We start from the raw sequence: 18394 nt of genomic DNA, 5'->3' as shown, positions 1-18394 counted from the left end.
TGCCCTAACTCTAAAGGCTGACCACCCTCAGGTCCAAGTCAGGAGCACCACAGAGGCAGGCAGGAGCCTCCACCCCAACCTATCTCTGGAACTCACTGAGCAGGACCACCTCCTGTCTCTCATCTCCTGCCCCAGCCTTTATTGGCCTGCTTGGAATCACCACACAACCTCTGACACCCAATACTCACATATATATACCTACACACATCACACACACCGCACCACACACACACACACACACACACACACAACCCCACACACATCACACCCCTTATACATACCACAACACACACCACATCACTCAAATTTCACGACATACATACCACACCTTCCCACACACCACACTGACTCATATCACATTTACACACAGCACACATCCTCATGCCACATTACAAATACCACACACATCACATGTACCACCCCACATACCACACCACACACAACATACACTTGTATACACCACACTCCACTCACACACATCACACATATACCACACCACACATATCACATGCTCCTACACACCATACCCCCACCACCAACACCCAGAAACATTCATTCTTCTAACGAATACAGGCCCTGCTTACTTGTACCAGGCATCACTCTAAATTCCAGACAAGGCTGATGCAGGCCTTGCCCCCTTGGACCTCAGAGTGGTCGAGATGCACACATCCTCCAAACAGTCACACAGATGAAAATGTAAGAACCATGGAAAAACAGGTGAGAGGAGTATAAGAAAGTAGAGCAGAGCAGGCAGGTTGGGGGCTAATTCAGAATAGGGTGTCAGGGAAAAACTCCTTAAAGAAGTGATGTTTGAGCAAAGGCCTGAAGATGAGTGGATGTTCACTTGGGAGAGCAGCATGTGTGAAGGTCCTGAGAATCTCTGGCATTTAGTGCAGTGAAGGAACAGAGGGAAAAACAGTCCTGAGACTCTCAGGCATTTGGTGCACTGAAGGAACAGAGGGAAGGACAGAATGGGAGCAGCTCAGAGAGTGAGAGTTGGTGAGAGGTGAGACCAGAAGTGTGGGCAAGGTCAGGTCACCAGGGCCTCATGATGAGGATGAGTTCTGAGGTCTTTTGCTTAGAGCAGAGAGTGCCAGTGAAGGTTTTACCTTGCAGTAAAGCAAGGTAGGTAATATGATGCAATGTGGACTTTGGCACAACGACCACACAAGAAGAATCGTTGCAGAGATCAGGGGCTGGAAGTTGGACCCAAAGCCCTGTGAGGATAATGAGGCCACACTAGAGTTTATAGTGGGTATGGAGGCACAGGGCTGAACAGAGATGGACTGATGGTCATGGCATTTATCAACCCAGACAATACAGATGAGATATCATAAATCACCTGTAGAAACACTCCTGCACCTTCCCCCAGCACGCCAGATTTGGGAGGTATTACCCACAGGCCTAGAGGCACAGGCTCCTCTGCACATCCACTCGTGCCCATGCCAGCACTGTGCTAGTACACTTAAGACGCCTTTTACCCCTGAAGCTTCACTAGCTGTTTCCATGAACTCACTTGGCATGTTTATTAACCAGAAGCCTGTGGTTGCAGCGAGGTGGCAGGTGCAGGGCCTGGGTGGCCACAGTTACTTGTTGTCCATCCGTTTGAGCTGTTCCTTGCCATTGATGGTCAATGACTTGAGCTGCCCATCCTCCTCCACTTCCACACGCTCTTGCCCATTTTCCATAATGCGCTTGGTGGTGATCTTGTGTCCATTAATCATCTCAGTGGATGACATTACTGACTTGAACCCTGAGCTGCCAGAGCCAGAGCCCCCAAAGGAAGTGGATGAGAAGGTGGTACGGCTAGCACTCCCACCCCAGCCCAGTGTGTCGAAAGCTGAGAAGGCCTCCATGAAAGCTGGGAACTCACCAAAGCCAGCAGACAAGGCACCCCTCAGACCATGGCTCTGATTAGCACGGTCACTGTTGAAGGGGGTAACCCAAAAGTCAAAAGAGAAGGGGTCCAGGCCACCGAAAAACTCGCGGAAGATGTCCTCAGGATTTCGGAAGGTGTAGCCAGTGTCAAAAGGGCTGTTATAAGGGGTACTGGCCCCCCCACCAGCTACCCAGCTGTTACAGCCTGCTCGGTCATAAACAGAGCGCTTCCGGGAGTCAGACAGGACTTCATAGGCCTCAGACACCTGCTTGAACTTCTTCTCAGCTTCTTCCTTGTTGTCAGGGTTCTTGTCAGGGTGCCAGCGCAAGGCCAGCTTGCGGTAGGCCTTCTTGATGTCTTCTGAGGAAGCGCTCGACTGTACCCCCAGCACTTCATAATAGTTAGCCATGCCCAGCCAGGAGTAGAGGCAGTGGAGGAGAAGGTGAAGTGGGCACCAAGGACCAGATGACTGGGGTGGGTGTAGAGGAGGCAGCAGCTGGTGTGGGTTGCTGAGCCCCTGCTCTTGTTGGACTATGCTGTCTCTGGGCGTGACTTTGCCCAGCGAGTTTACCTTTTCATAGTACCAGCTTTCGAGAACACCTCCACTGAAAGAGGTGGGGGGAGGGGAGAGACACTGATGCTGTGGGGCAGGTTCCCCTGCAGAGCTGAGGCCAGGCTCTTTATGACATCACCCCTGGGTGGGGCAAATCCACCCCCAGGTCTGGACTTGGCATCACCCCACATGTCAATCTGCCCCTGTGAGCAAGGCTGGCCACCAAAGTGGACTGAGACTCAGAGCTGGGTAATGACGGGGCTATTGGCTGAGCCCTGGGGTCAGCTATGAGATCCAGGCCCATGTGGGCAATGAGGTCAGTGATGGTGGCCAAAGGGAGTGAGGGCTTCCTGGGATATGTCCAATGGCTGTGTTGTTAGTATGGAGTGAGGGGGCCCTAGGTGGGGGCTCAGGCAGGATGGGGGCAAGAGTCTATTCTTCTTGTGCCCCATTACCTCATCAGATCCACAGAGGTAAACCCTACAAAGGTAGGGATGTTTGTCAGCATCTAGGAGAGCACCTAGCAATCAGTTCAACCTTGAAGTTCAAAGCTTGAACAAATGAAGCTCAGAGACATGTAGCAATGTACTCAAGGTCACACAAGTCGGTGAAAAGAGAGGAAAATGCAAACCCAGGGTTGTCTGAGACTGTAGTGGACAGCAAATTTAAAGGAACTTTTCACTCAATTCTGGAAAGAAAAATATGGATTTAAAATAACTGTAGATTAGTGAGTATAGATTTTGAATAGTGGTCCCCTCCCAAAAAAGATATGCCCCTGTCATAATGTCCAGAGTCTGAATGTGACCTTATTTGCAAAAGGATTTTTGCAGATGTAATTAAATTAAGGATCTCAAGATGTGATCATCCTTGATTATCTGAGTTGGTTCTAAAGTCAATGACAAGTATCCTTATAAAAGATACACAAAGAGACACACTGAGAGACGACAATATGATGATAGAAGCAGAAACTGGAGTGATGCAGTGTAAGGAAAGCCACAGTCACCAGAAGCTGGAAGTAGCAAGGAAGGATCCTCCTTCAAAGACTCTGGAAGGACTGCAGCACTGATGACCCCTTAATTTGGGAATTCTAACCCCCAAAATTGTGAGAGAACAAATTTTTGTTCTTTTAAGCCATCCAGTTTGTGACAATTTGTTGTGGTAGCAACTAATAAGATAAATAAGGTAACCAATTGTTACTATGCATTTATATTTTTAAAATTCTTATTCTGATGTTGGAACATTTTTAGAAATAGTAATTAACACTGCTGATTAGCACCTACTCCTACCTTCATCTCCAGTGAAGATGAACATGCTAAACTGCCAACCACTCCAGTGAGAAACTTAGCTGTTTTGATCACTGAGTCTTAACTGAGATAACATTTCTCTCTCTCCCTTCCTTTGTCCCTCCCTCCTGCCTTCCTTTTTTTCTCTTCTTTCTATCTCTAGTTTAAGATTTTATTTATTTATTTTTAGAGAGAGGGGAAGGGAGGGATAAGGAGAGGGAGAGAAACATCAATGTGAGAGAGAAGAATTGATCAATTGCTTCTCATATGCACCCTGACCAGGGACTGAACCCACAACCTAGGCATATGCCCTGACTGGTAACCTTTCACATTGCCAGACAAGACTCAACCAACTAAGCTACACTGCTTAGGGCTGTTTCTGGTCTTCATCCCTCTTTACTACTACTCTCCGTCATTCTCTTTTCCTTCAGTACTCATTGGTGCTAGGTTCCTGGCACCTATCAGGGGACAGCATGTGCTCACCAATTTTAGCTGCCATGAGAAATGAAAGCAGAATCTGGAAGCACTTTGCAAACCCAACCTAGAGATAAATGCTATCATCCCTGCATACCTTACAAAAGCAGGACTTGCTCTCTGTGCCCCACATCTAACCACCCATACTGGCTAACACACATAACTCATGTCACTTGTTAGAGGAAATGAATGACAGAATAACTCCACTGGGTGTAACTACAGATGAAAATATTTCTGTATTTTTGTAAACTATATTTCTGCCACTGTAGCTAGAACCTGTTCTTGGCAGGCCTGTTCACTAGAGCTGGGGGAAAATACCCACCCTACACAATTCTCTATCACAATAACATTGAGAGTGGTGCTGTTGTTGACTATGGTGACTGGGGACAGTGACAAAGTGGGGAATGCATGGTGACAGATAAAGTATCATTAAGATAGTAGTACTTAGTGTAGCAATATTGATGTGAAGATAGTGGTGATGGCAGGACAGTAATTATGGTAGTGATAATGGAGCTAATAGTGGCAAAAGTGGTGCTAGTGGAGGTGATGGTGACACTAGTGACTGAGGGTGATCGTGGAGACAGTAACTTATGGTGACAGTGGTAGTGTTGGTTTATGGTAACAGTGGAAGGGATGGTAATTGTGAAACCAGTGGTGATAGAGGTTTTGTTGATAACGATGATGGAAATGTGATGGAAGTGGCTACTAGGGGAGCTGTTGGTGAGGTTGTTGGTGGTGATGGTGATCCTGAAGTTGGTAAAGTAGATAATGGTGCTGATGAAGGCAGTGAGGTAGTAGAAGCTGCATGTGATACAGCTTTGCTGCAGTAACAACCCACACATTCAGTGCCTTATATAAGACATTTAGTTCTTTTTTTTAGTGTTTTTTAAAATTTTATTGATTATGCTATTACATTTGTTCTATTTCCCCCCTCCATTCTCCTCCACCCTGCACACCCCTCCTCCACCATCCCCCCATTTAGTTCATGAACACGTGTCTCAAGTTCTTTAGATTCTATATTTCCCCTACTATTCTTACCCTCCCCCTATCTATTTTCTATCTACTGTCTATGCTACTTATTTTCTGTACCTTCTCCTCCCTTCTCCATCTCCCACTCCCCTGTTGCTAACCATCCATGTGATCTTCATTTCTATGGTTCACTCCTGATCTAGCTGTCCTCTTAATTTGCTTTTGTTTTAGGTGTGGTTGTTGATAACTGTGAGTTTGCTGTCCTTTCACTGTTCATCTTTTTTATCTTCTTTTTCTTAGGTAAGTCCCTTTAACATTTCATATAGTAAGGGCTTGGTGATGATGAAATCCTTGAATTTGGTCTTCTCTGAGAAGCACTTTATCTGTCCTTCTATTCTAAATGAAAACTTTGCTAGATAGAGCAATCTTGGTTGTAGGTCTTTGGTTTTCATGACTTGGAATACCTCTTTCCAGCCCCTTCTTGCCTATAAGGTCTCTTTTGAGAAATCTGCTGACAGTCTGATGGGAACTCCTTTGTAGGTGACTGTCCCCTTCTCTCTTGCTGCTTCTAGGATTCTCTTCTTCATTTTAATCTTGGCTAATGTAATGATGATGTGCCTTGGTGTGTTCCTTCTTGGGTCCAACTTCTTTGGGACTCTCTGAGTTTCCTGGATTTCCTGGAAGTCTATTTCCTTTGCCAGAATGGGGAAGTTCTCTTTTATTATTTGTTCAAATAAGGTTTCCACTCGTGACTGTTCCTCTTCCCCTTCTGGTACCCCTATAATTTGGATGTTGGAGCGTTTAAAGATGTCCTGGAGGTTCCTAAGCCTCTCCTCATTTTTTTGAATTCTTGATTCTTCATATTTTTCTGTTTGGTCATTTTTTCCTTTCTTCTGGTCTGCTCCCTTGATTTGAATCCCAGTTTCCTTTCCATTACTATTGGTTTCCTGTGCATTTCCCTTCATTTCAATTAGTTTAGCCTTCATATATTCCTCTAATTTGTGACTAAAATCAACCAGTTGTGTGAGCATCCTGATCACCAGTGTTTTGAACTGTACATCTGATAGGTTGGCAATTTCTTGGTCGCTTAGAGTTATCAGCTCCAGGGGTTTGAGTTCTTCTTGAGCCATGTTTTGGTCTGTTTTCACCTGTTAAGTATGAGGAGGGGAGCCTTAGGTATTCACCAGGGTGGGGCCACCCAGGTAGCTGGTTTGTGATGCTGTATGTGGGGGCGGGGTCAGAGAGGGAGCAAGGCAGTCCTCTCCGCTCATCCACTCTGCCTCGCCGCTCGTGCCGCCTATTTATCTGAGCACAAATGTGCAAGCCCGCCGCCCTGCACCACGCGGTCTCAATGCTCACCTCTTCAGTGGTTTATCTGCATGCAAATGCGAGACCCACTGCAGACAGCCAGCCGCACCTCTTCCCTGTGTCCGCCCATAGCTAGCCCACACCTGGGATCCACGCCCTCAGCTGCTTGTGCACCGCCTGGGTTGGGGATCTTTTTTGCCCAACTTGGTCCACTGCTGGCTTCGCCTCTCTCACTGGTTTAGCTGAGTTCATTGTTTTTGGACTCTGTATTGTCAATTTCCTGTGTGGTTTTGTTGCGTTTATTGTTGTTAAAACTTTGTTGTTTTTACATTTGGCTGTGGTAGGATGCAAAGTGTTTCCACCTACGCCTCCATCTTGGCGGAAGTCCAAGACATTTAGTTCTTATCCACTTTACTTGTTAGCACCCATGGGTCAGCTGCTGGGGCTCCACTCACATGCCTTCTCATTCTGGATCCTGGGCTGAGGAGAAGTGGCTATAATCTGAAACATACTATCCTCATGGCAGAGAGAGTACAAGTAAGAGCTGGTAGAAACTTGGGATGCCTCTTAAAACTTCTTTTGGGATGTGATGTTTGCCACTCTGCTCATGACATATGGTCAAAGCCACTGTCAAAGGAGTAGGGATTGGCACTCCTTTAGGAAGGTTCTGCATATCTCAAGCAACAACTAGAGAGGCACAATACTCTTAGAGAGGAGAGGGATGTTGTCAATATTGCACTATGCTATTGCACTATGCTACAGGTTATAATGGGAATGACATGGGCGGTGGTAATAATGGCCCTGGTATAAATCGTGGTTGTACTGCTGGTTATGGAAGTGTAAGTGCTGAAGTGTGGTAATGGTTTAGGTGGCAGTAACTGTGATATAAATGGAAATATGGTGGGGTTGCTTAAAGTGGTGGGAATGATATACTGGTGGGAATGACTGCTATAGCCATAGTGCTGCTAGTGAGGGTAATGATATTGGAGGTGTGGGTTCTATATTTTCTGTTGCTAACTCAGCACTACCACCATCCTCTTCTATAATCTTCTCTGCATAGTAGAGAACTCTGGAAGATTTTCCAGAATCTTCTTACCCATATTGTTTCAGGTTAGAGCTAGCCAATTGATAAGATTTGGAAAGTGGAAAAGTAAAAGAAATTGCAGGCAGATGACAACCCAGAGTTTCACAGCAGCTTCTGGACAATCTGCTGAGAATCCTCTGCTTCAGAGCTGAGGTTCAAATGTTCAGGGGTAGCTTCCCAGAATATCATGAGATTTCTAGCTTCCTGGTGAGTCGTTGAGGTCTACTCGCCTTAGAGCTGCAGACCGATACCATCAGCAATGATTTGCTTCCCTGATCTTTATTCCTCTGGGTTGTCCAATGGTTGTGGAAACTATTAAATGCCTTCATACCTGTTACATAGTCATAATGGTGATAATGGTAATAATGCAGGTAGTGATAATGATGTGAAGTCAGAGGTGTGTTGGAGGTGTGTTGGAGTGATGACAGTGGTCATGGTAGAGCTAGAGGTAATGATAACTCCAGCTGAGGTAGATATAATAATGGTGGTAGTGGTAAGAGAGATGAAGATGGTAGTAATGAGGAAGGTGGTAGTAATAGCGGTATTGGTTGAGGTGGAAATGGCAGTAATGATAGTAATGTGTGGTAATAGTAATAGTAGTTACTAGTAATAGTAATTGTGGTGATAATGGTATTAATATGATGGTCATATTAATGGTGACAGTGGTTGAGATGAAGATGGTGGTGATGACAGTGAGGTTGTGATGCTGGTGGTAGTAGTGATGACAGTGGTAGTTGAATTGGTGATCAGTGGTAATATGGATACTATTTGAGGTAGACATGGTAATGGTAGTGATAGTAGTGAAGCAGGTAGTAGAAGTGGTGAAAATGATGGTAGACATGGTGGTAATAATGGTGTTCTATCAGAGGTGGGATAGTTGTAGTAGTGATAGAAGTGATAGTGATTATAGTGATGGTGGTAATGCTAGTGATAGTAATGGTAATAATGGTCATAATGATGGTCATAGTAATGGTGATACTTGTTGCAGGTGCTGGAGGTAATGAAGGTGATGTCAGAAGCAGGAGAGGAAGAAGTAATGGGAGTGATAATGTGATAATAGTAATATGAGCAATGTGATGGTGATACCAATTGAGGTCATAGCAATAGTGATGGATATAGTGATTGTGGTGATGATGGTGGTAGAGATGATGGTATGTTTATGGTGATGGTGATGGGGTGATGTGATACTGGTAAGGGGGTTGATGACAATAGCATTGCTACAAGTGAAGCCTGAAGGTACCATAAGAGTATAATTGAGACAGTGTATATGGGAGTGGCTACAGCAATGTTAATGGACAAGGAACCCAGAATGATGAGATGTCCAAGAATCCTTCAGATGCTTCCCCCTGCCCAGGCTCCCCTCTCCTCCTTGCCTGAGACTCTGGTGCTGACCTCCATTGTCCTCCCAAGAAGGAATTTTCTGGCCCCTGATTTTTCAGAGTCCTTCAGCAGGTTCCCTGACCCACTCCATGCCCAAGTTCTACACTCACCCTGAGGCCTCATCCTAGGGAGAAACTGTATGAGGCAGCTGGGATGGAGACAGGTCTGGAGACCCCATCATATCCCCTTGGTCAGAGCTGTCCCAGGGCACAGCTCTTCATTGCTAAAGGTTCCCTGAAAATGGAAAGCCTTCCCAGTTTCCCAGGGGTGGGTGTGGAGCAAGCTCCCCATAAAGAAAGGAATGGAACCTGGTGGCAGGATGTAGAGGGGATTTCCCCTTTCAAAGAGATGGAGGAGTAGGGATGAGCAGATTCCCCAGATTCTTGTCTCATAGGATGAGAGGTCACTTCCCCTCTCTGAGCTTCGAGGTCCTCATTTGCAAATGGGGTGGTAAAACTTTCAGGTTTCCCTCCCCTCTGGGGAGCCAGCCTAGCCTCTCTGGCCTCTGATTTCTGATGTCCCTGAAGCCAGCTTCCTGAGCCAGGACCTGGGAAGAGAGGAGTGACCAGGAAGGTGATCTCAGGCAGAGCCTAACCATGCACAGGGAGGTCCAGAGAAGCCAAGGCACAGCCAAGGCCACACAGCAGTCCCAGGGTAAACTGACAGGAGGCCAATTAGGCAACAAATTGGTATTCTGAGCAGCCAGAGGCTGCTCTCTGTCTCTGTAATTAATGGAGTAGCTTTTTAAAATGATTCTAACCACCACCGATTCCTATCTTCTTATCACTAGCATTCTTAATTAGATGATCCTGGCAGTCACTGGGCTAATTCCCTCCAGTCCCATGCAACCCTGCCCAGCCTGGGGCAGCTCACCCCACCTCCACAGTCCCATTCCCTACCCCCAGCCAGATGGGCAGTTCCGGCCTTCTCTCCTCTCAGGTCCCCTGGTTCTCTAATTGCATTATCTTCAGGATGGATGGGTGACAGCAATGGATAGATGGGGTCACTGGATAGACAGTGATAGGTGAGTGAAGGGACTGAATGAGTGAGGGTGGATGGATGGATGAACAGACAGATCAAGGGATTAAGAGCTCAGCTCAGCTTGTCAGAGAGCTTTGTTATTTATTAGCTGTGTGTTCTTAGTGAAGTCACTTAGGATCTCTGTGCCATTTCCTCATCTCATTTATAAAATGGGGGTAGTAATACTATTTTCCTCATGGGGTTGCTGTGAGGACAGCTTACTTGCTAGCATAATGGTGATAATGTTGACAATGGTGTATGGACAGATGGATAGAAAGAGTCTGACAAATGAGGGAAGCTCTGACCAGCTTTATATGGAAAGCTGGTCAAGTGGTGGGTTACTAAATAGGTGGGATTGACAGGGAATATTCGGTGACAGGCAGGGATATAAAAGTGGAAGGCAACCCTTCTCCTTCTCCAGAGGTGACTAGATAACCTTAACTCAGGTCTCAACACAGACCTGGCTCAGATCTGCTTTCTCTCCCTAGTACCTCCAGGATGCTTCCCGCTCAACCCTCTTAGCCAGCGATGATGGTTACCCACTGAATCTCCAGGATCATTTCCTCAATCTCGATCCAGGTAACATCCTTCTTGGTAGAGATCCATGTGGTCTATGGAAACTCAGATCTAGTTTTAAGTGGGGCTTTACTGCTTGAGCAAAGGCATCATTTGTGGAACTCCCCCATACAACTTCCAAAGTGCACCAACCTATTGGGGAAGCCATTCTCCCCTCCTCACTCACAGCACCCTAGTCCTCAGCCCATCACCCCTGCATGGAGTGACCTTGGGCAGGACTCTGATCCTAGTTCCAACAGCTGGTCCTAAGTCCCTAGAAGGATTCAATTCCAAGAGCTTCCTTACATACCAATGGGTCTATGCAGCTTGTGGGGTATAGGGCTTCCTAGATCTTTCTGGAAAGATTATAGAACAAAGAAACCTGAAGTGTGTTCAGAGTAAAGGCCTGTATGCATACATTCACAACAGTAGACATCCATTCATCCATATACCCAACTAATTTACCCACTCTTTCATCCATTTATCTATCCACCCATTTATCCACCCACCTACCCACTCACCCATCTCTCCATCCCACACATTTCTTGAGCTGCTTTCTACACCTGTGCTGCATGCCAGGCAACCCTCTCAGTATTGCAGATATATATGCCAGTGAACACACTAGAGAGGGCCTTTCCCTCATTGAGCTGACATCTAGTGGGGGAGATATAAGAAACAGATAACTAATGAATGTTTAATATAATATCAGGTAATGATAGGTGCCATGGAGAAAATAAAGCAGAAAAAGGACTTACAGAGTGATGGGGCTTTTCTTTTAGATAAGTTAGTCAAAACACCCCACACCTCCACATGCATTCTCAGTGTATGGTGACACTGATATCACCATACATTTGTGCATACCAGTACAGACAAACACACATGCACAAACACACATACACACATCCTTGCTCTGTTTGAGCAGTGTCTTTAAAGGTACCCCTACTGGCTTCAGCTGGGGAGGTCCAAGACTGTTTCTCTGTCTCCACTACAACTAGGCACTGAAGGATGAGTATAACCCACTGTAACTTGGTATAGCCTCTAGAATGTGACAAAGGCAATGGGATGTTATTCCCAAGTGCAGAACATTATTTAAGACTCCCTCCAAGCTGCCAAGAATCTTATAGCTGCAAGGAAATCTAAGGGAGAGCCCAGCCTTGGTCTGCAAGGGGCTATAGCCTTGTAGGACCCTAAGTGAGGACCCAGATACTGTGGTGTTGTTATATTAGTAGCTATTTATTATGTTTCATGGGCTCCTGACTCACAGAGACTGAAATAATAAATGTGTATGGTTTTAAGCTGTTCAGTTTTTGGCTATTTGTTATGCAGCATAGTACCATGTTGTCTGTTATATTAGTAGGTACATTTTTGGATATCTAAAATGTTTCATAATTGAAATGAAAAGATTAAGAAAGAACCCTGTGATATAACAAAGAAAGCAACAAAAAATAACAAAGCGAACAAACGAACACATACAAAAAAATCATTGACACAAACAATAGTATGGGGATTATCAGAGGGAAAGGAAGGTAGGGGGAGATTAGAGAGGGGGAAAGGGATCAAATATGTGATGACAGAAGGAGACTAAATTTGGGGTAATGAACACACAATGATACAGTGCTTTACTTGAAATGTATATAATCACTTAACCAATGTTACTCCAATAAACTTAATTTTTTTTTATTTTAATTTAAAAAAATCTCTATAGCAGAAGAGACAGGTTGCAGGGCATGAGCCTGAGGCTAGAGGTGAGAGCAGGGAGGAAGATAGTATTATAGAGCAGGTGAAGATGAAGCTGGGTAATGTAAGATGGAGAAGAGGGCATAGTGGATAATGCTGAGAAGGTGGTCAGGTGCTCTAATGTGTGTGTACAAAAGTCCCCTTCATCCCTAAATTCCAAGGAAAGGAGGCCCATTCCAGCATCCCCTCAAAGCTGTGAAAACCTGAATCACAGCCAGACCCGGGGGAGAGGCAGGGAGAAGAAGCAAAAGGGCCCCCTAGAGAACCCCACAGTGTGGGGGTTCTGTGGGAGGGACAAGTGGAACAGTGGAAGGAAGTGTCTGCAAGTGACCCATCCAACTCCAGCCTGAATGCCAGTAGGGAGAGATCCTGTTCTTCTCACTCCCAGGGCCTGAGACCTCCTCATTCCAGCACCCAGTGGTCCTCAATTTCTCCAGCTGGACAGAAGACACCATATGTGGGGTCTCTGCTTTGTTGGGGACAGGGTGGAGGAAATGCTGAAAACACCTACTAAATAGTCAGGTACACCCTGGCTAGTGAGGCTTAGTTGGTTGGGCATCATCATGCAAACTGAAAGGTTTCTGGTTAGATTCCTGGTTAGGGCACATGCCCGGGTTTCACATTTGGTCCCCAATAGGGGCCCAAGAGGCAACTGACTGAAGTTTCTCTCTCACATCAATGTTTTCATCTCTTTCTCCTTCCCTTCCCCTCTCTCTAGGGTCAATAAAAGAAAAAAAAACCAAGCAAGTGTCCTTTCCTTGCTCCTGGAAGTCACCCCTTTCCATTTAATACTATCCCAGCATTCCCACCACAGCCTTCCCTAAGCTCTTTGTCAGAAACAGCCCCTACCCTCCAAGAGTTTCTTGGACGCCAGAGACAGCTGATTCACCAGAGAAGATCTCAGTGTGTTTTATCCTCAACCCAAATGCCTAGAAAAAATAGGGTCAATAAACATTAGTGGGAAAAATAATGAATCTGTTCAACAGACATTTATAAAGCACCTACCACAAAGCCTGAAAAAGCCAATGGGAATACAATAATGACAACACAGACACAGTCCCTGCTGTCTTGGACCTGACACTGCAGAGAGAAGGAATCCACTTCTCTGCTTGTTTCCTGTTGGCTGCTTCTCAGCACCTTTGACAGAGCTTGGAATTGCATGATTCAAAAATTTTGGTTGGCTGAAGGAAGACAGTAAGACTCAGGAATAACAGAAAATCTGGAGAGGCTTCTCTTAGGGCTCACACTGAGCTCTGGATTCTGACCTTTATGTCCTGAGCCATATGCTAGGCACTGGGCTCCATGTGCTTGATACTAAATTCTGAGTTCTGAGCTCCAACCTTTAGGTTGTAGATTTGGGGATCCATACTTAGGGCCCCTGTTCTGGATTCTAAATTCTGAGATCTAGATTCTGAGGTCAAGGTTCTGGGCCCTAGACTCAGTTCTTGTATGGAAATTTTGGATCCTGGACTTCCGTCAAGATGGAGGCGTAGGTGGGAACACTTTTCGTCCTCGCACAACCAAATCTAAAAACAACAAAGTTTTAACGACAATAAACACAACCAAACTACACAGAAAATCGAATACGGAGTCCGGAAATAACAGACCACTCAACTAAACCAGTGAGAGGAGTGAAACCAACAGCGGAGCCAGTCGGGCAAAAAGATCCAGGCGGTGCACAGGCAGCTGGGGCACGGATCCCAGGTGCGGGCTAGCTACGGGCGGAACCCAGGGAAGAGGCACTGCTGGCTGTCTGCAGTGGGTCGCGCATTTGCATGCAGATAAACTAGTGAAGAGGCAAGCATTGAGACAGATCTCGCAGGCCCCAGCGACTGGCACAGGGCAGCAGACTCACACATTTGTGCTTGGATAAGCAGGCAGGGCACCAGTGAGGCGGACTGGGCAAGTGGAGAGGACCGCCATTGTTCCCCCTCTGACCCCGCCCCCACATACAGCATCACAAACCAGCTACCTGGGTGGCCCCGCCCCGATAAACACCAAGGTGCCTCTCCTTGTATGTAACAGGCATGAACAGATCAAAACATGGCTCAAGAACAACTCAGAGCCCCAGAGCCGATAAATCTAAGCGATGAAGAAATAGCCAAACTTTCAGATGCACAGTTCAAAACACTGGTGATCAGGATGTTCACAGAACTGGTTGATTATAGTCACAAATTAGAGGAATATATGAAGGCTAAACTAATTGAAATGAAAGGAAATGCACAGGAAATCAATAGTAATGGAAAGGAAACTGGGACTCAAATCAAAGGAGTGGACCAGAAAGAGGAAAAAAATGACCAAACAGAAAAGGATGAAGAAACAAGAATTCAAAAAAAAAAAAAATGAGGAGAGGCTTAGGAACCTCCGGGACATCTCTAAACGTTCCAACATCAGAATTATAGGGGTACCACAAGGGGAAGAGGAACACCCACGAGTGGAACACTTATTTGAACAAATAATAAAGGAGAATTTCCCCAATCTGGCAAAGGAAATAGACTTCCATGAAATACAGGAAGCTCAGAGAGTCCCAAAGAAGTTGGACCCAAGAAGGAACACACCAAGGCACATCATCATTACATTAGCCAAGATTAAAATGAAAGAGAGAATTCTAGAAGCAGCAAGAGGTAAGGGGACAGTCACCTACAAAGGAGTTCCCATCAGACTGTCAGCAGATTTCTCAAAAGAGACCTTATAGGCAAGAAGGGGCTGGAAAGAGGTATTCCAAGTCATGAAAACCAAAGACCTACAACCAAGATTGCTCTACCCAGCAAAGTTTTCATTTAGAATGGAAGGACAGATAAAGTGCTTCACAGATAAGATCTAATTCAAGGAGTTCATCATCACCAAGCCTTTACTATATGAAATGTTAAAGGGACTTACCTAAGAAAAAGAAGATAAAAAAGATGAACAGTGAAAGGACAGCAAACTCACAGTTATTAACAACCACACCTAAAACAAAAGCAAATTAAGAGGACAGCTAGATCAGGAGTGAACCACAGAAATGAAGATCACATGGAGGGTTAGCAACAGGGGAGTGGGAGAAGAAGAAGGGGGAGAAGGTGCAGAAAATAAGTAGCATAGACAGTAGATAGAAAATAGATAGGGGGAGGGTAAGAATAGTAGGGGAAATATAGAATCTAAAGAACTTGAGACACGTGTTCATGAACTAAAGGGGGGAGAATGGTGGGGGAGGGGTGTGCAGGGTGGAGGGGAGTGGAGGAGGGGAAATAGAACAAATGTAATGGCATAATCAATAAAAAAAGTTTAAAAAAAGTTAAAAAAAATTCTGGATTCTGAGCTCCAAACTCTAATTTTTGGGGTACAAGATTTGTGCTCTGTGTTTTGGGTTGTGGTTTCCAAATTCAGGGATACAAGTTGTAGAGCTTCAGCTCTGGACTCCACATTTTGATTCTGGGCTGCAGATTGTAGGCCAGGCAAGTAGGACAGTTTGCCAGAGGCCAGGTAGAGTTGTTATTGTGCTTCTTGCTTAGAATGTAAGCTCCTCAAGGGCTTTATTTCGTTCACTGGTATAGCTCCCACACCTACAACAGTGCCTCATGTGTAGGAGGTGGTCAATGGGCATGTGTACAGGGCACACTTGACTGCGTGATGATATATACACACAATGCTATAGTTATAAGCTGGACACAGGAGAGCAGGACTGTCCCTGCTCGTACTGCCACTACAGGTGGCAGGAGGGAAGGCCAAAATGCTCTGTACTGGGAAAGGGCTAGAAAGAAATTTTCTAGGAGGCTTGAGAGGGCACAGACATTCAGATGGGCAGGCAAAGTACCCACCCAGATCTACACCCAGATGGGTTCCTGTATGCTTTATGTTTCTCTTCCACAGAGAAAGGATATGGGTGAGGTAGTGGTGGCACACCAGCAGAAGAGGTGTCCTGAGTCTGAGTGCCAGAGATACTCTTTTATCTCTAACCTTCAGGCTGGGGCATCTGGTACTTCACAGAAAGCATGTTGGCCTTCATAGGACCAGTGCCTCTCCAGGCCCAAGCAAGTGTCCTGACAACACTGACAATCTTGGATGGGAAGAATGAAAGGAAAACCTCCCAAACCATTGTACATCAGGGCTGTCAAGGAACAGAAAGGTTGACAATTAGAAATACAAAGTCATCAGCAACCCAAAGGACTGGACCTGAGGATGATTAGGGTCAAAAAGAGTCATTGCCCTGATCAGTGTGACTCAGTTTGTTGGGCATCATCCCACAGAGCAAGGGGTTACCAGTTGTATCCCCAATTAGGACAGGTGCCTGGGTTATAGGTTTGGTACCCAGAAAGGGCACATGTGAGAAACAACTGATCAATTTTTCTCTCTTGCATTAATGTTTCTCTCTCTCCTCTTTTCCCCTCTTTCTAAAAATAAGTAAGTAAAAAATTTTTTAAAAAAGGAGTCACTGATCAGAGATGTATAACTAGAGTGATTTGTAATTAGAGATGGTGGAGTCATGGGAAAATGATGTCATTCAAACAACATGATCAGAGAGGGTAGTGGTCATACATGAAGGATCAAGAGGAAATGCTCAGAGGTCTTGGTAATCAAAATGATGGTTCATTGGTTATGTCAATCATTAATCAAGAACTTGAAGGACAAAGGATGTGGGCAACAGGAGCATTACGATGAAAACATTTGGCGCTCATGTCCTTGATGAGCAAGAGTAGAGGAACTATTGGTGATAAGATTCAATGACTGGAGACATCCAAAGATCTTGGTGGTGTGTGATCTACTGGGTATCAAAAGCATCAATGACTGGATAATTTGGTGATCAGAGACACGGGTTACCAGTGACACCAATGACCAAGGAGGTTGGTGATCGTGGTTATAAGGGACATTGGTCATAAGGGACTTGGAAGATAAAGAGATTCAACAATCACTGATGTCAGACACTAAAGAGCTTGGTGATCATCATTTACCAGTCAAGGGTATTGGTAACCAGAGTCACTACTGACCACAATGATAGCCAGAAAATTTGATAGTAAGAGGATTCCATGATCAGGGACATTGTTGGCTACAGATGTTGGTGATTGAAAACAAATGACAAAATACATCATCAGAGACATTGATGATGAGAAATAGTATGATCAGAGCTGTTGGAGGCACATATGAGTGATCTTAACTATCACTGATTAGAAGAACACTGATCAATGACATTGGTAATCAAATTTCTTGATGGACTAAACCATTAGTGATAGAGTGATCAACATATTCATAATCAGGAACTTTGGTGGTATGACACACTGGTGATCACAGACATGTTGGATAGAAATACTGGGGAAACAGGCAGTGGTCATTAGAGGTAGTGGCAAACAGATACATTGAATAAAAATACTGGTGAACAGATATGCTGATCAGAGACATTGGTAATAAGATATTTATGATCACACATATTACTGGTGAGCAAGGACAGTCACTGGAGACACTGGTGATTCCATTTTGTGGATGTCAGTGATCAGACACAACATCCATCAGAGGCATTGATAAACTATTGGTAGTTAAGTATTGGTGATCAGTTGTTAGTAATCAAATGTCTACAGTCATAAGCTCTGGTGTGATTGTCATTAAATCATAGACATTGTCATTGATCACTGAGTACCAGTAATGGCTATCTCTGGTGACTGACATTATTGATTAGAGAGGACAGGGATCAATGACAACAGTGTTCAAAGACATTAGTGATGAGGTTTGTCAATGAATGGGAATACTGGTGACCAGATAGCTCAACAACAAAAGCTGATCACTTCCTGAGAGGAAGTGGACATGGGGTCAGTCCTTCTTGGATTCTGCAAGAGCCCCAATTGAGACCTAAAAAAATCAGTGTGTGGACCAAAGGCTGGAGAATCCACAGCTTCCTTGAGCCTCTCCAGTATCCACCCAGTCACCAGGACCCCCAGTTAGGTAATAATGTGAAAATTCAGATGGAAGCAATTCAGAAATATCAGGATCCCAGGTCCCAGCCAGACAAGGTCCCATCCCCAATTCCAGGAGTCCTTCCCTCTAAAACACTGGCCTATAGAAGCAGTTCACTTTGACTGCTAATCTCTGCACCTGAGATTCTCTTACCCCAGGAGTCCATAAGATAGGACAGAAGCATTCACAAAAAGTATTTTATTATTAACAGTATTCAGTTTAAAGGAATA

The 18394-nt window shown here is 45.1% G+C and overlaps 2 protein-coding genes across 2 annotated transcripts in view; one reads left to right on the top strand and one right to left on the bottom strand.

Moving 5' to 3' along the window:
- The window catches only part of EEFSEC (eukaryotic elongation factor, selenocysteine-tRNA specific), a 470949-nt gene extending 455555 nt beyond the window's left edge, over window positions 1–15394 (top strand). Inside the window, exons 7-8 of the mRNA XM_053670299.1 lie at window positions 10439–10529; window positions 12961–15394. Of these exons, the coding sequence (XP_053526274.1) occupies window positions 10439–10482 (44 nt within the window). The 3' untranslated portion in view covers window positions 10483–10529; window positions 12961–15394. The remainder of the gene's footprint in view (window positions 1–10438; window positions 10530–12960) is intronic.
- On the bottom strand, window positions 1587–2288 carry DNAJB8 (DnaJ heat shock protein family (Hsp40) member B8). The gene has a single exon (XM_037139653.2). It carries the CDS (start codon window positions 2286–2288, stop codon window positions 1587–1589), a length of 702 nt encoding a protein of 233 aa, XP_036995548.2.
- Window positions 15395–18394: the final 3000 nt, after the last annotated feature.

Source organism: Artibeus jamaicensis, unplaced genomic scaffold, assembly GCF_021234435.1.
Source record: "Artibeus jamaicensis isolate MK-2021 breed Jamaican fruit bat unplaced genomic scaffold, CSHL_Jam_final contig_558, whole genome shotgun sequence".
Lineage (NCBI taxonomy): Eukaryota > Metazoa > Chordata > Mammalia > Chiroptera > Phyllostomidae > Artibeus > Artibeus jamaicensis.
Note: the sequence above shows the minus strand (reverse complement) of the source record. Positions and strands in the feature narration are given on the sequence as shown.

What these genes read in the sequence shown, in the direction of transcription:
- DNAJB8 (XM_037139653.2), bottom strand. Translation starts at nt 2,288, where the DNA reads ATGGCTAACTATTATGAAGTGCTGGGGGTACAGTCGAGCGCTTCCTCA.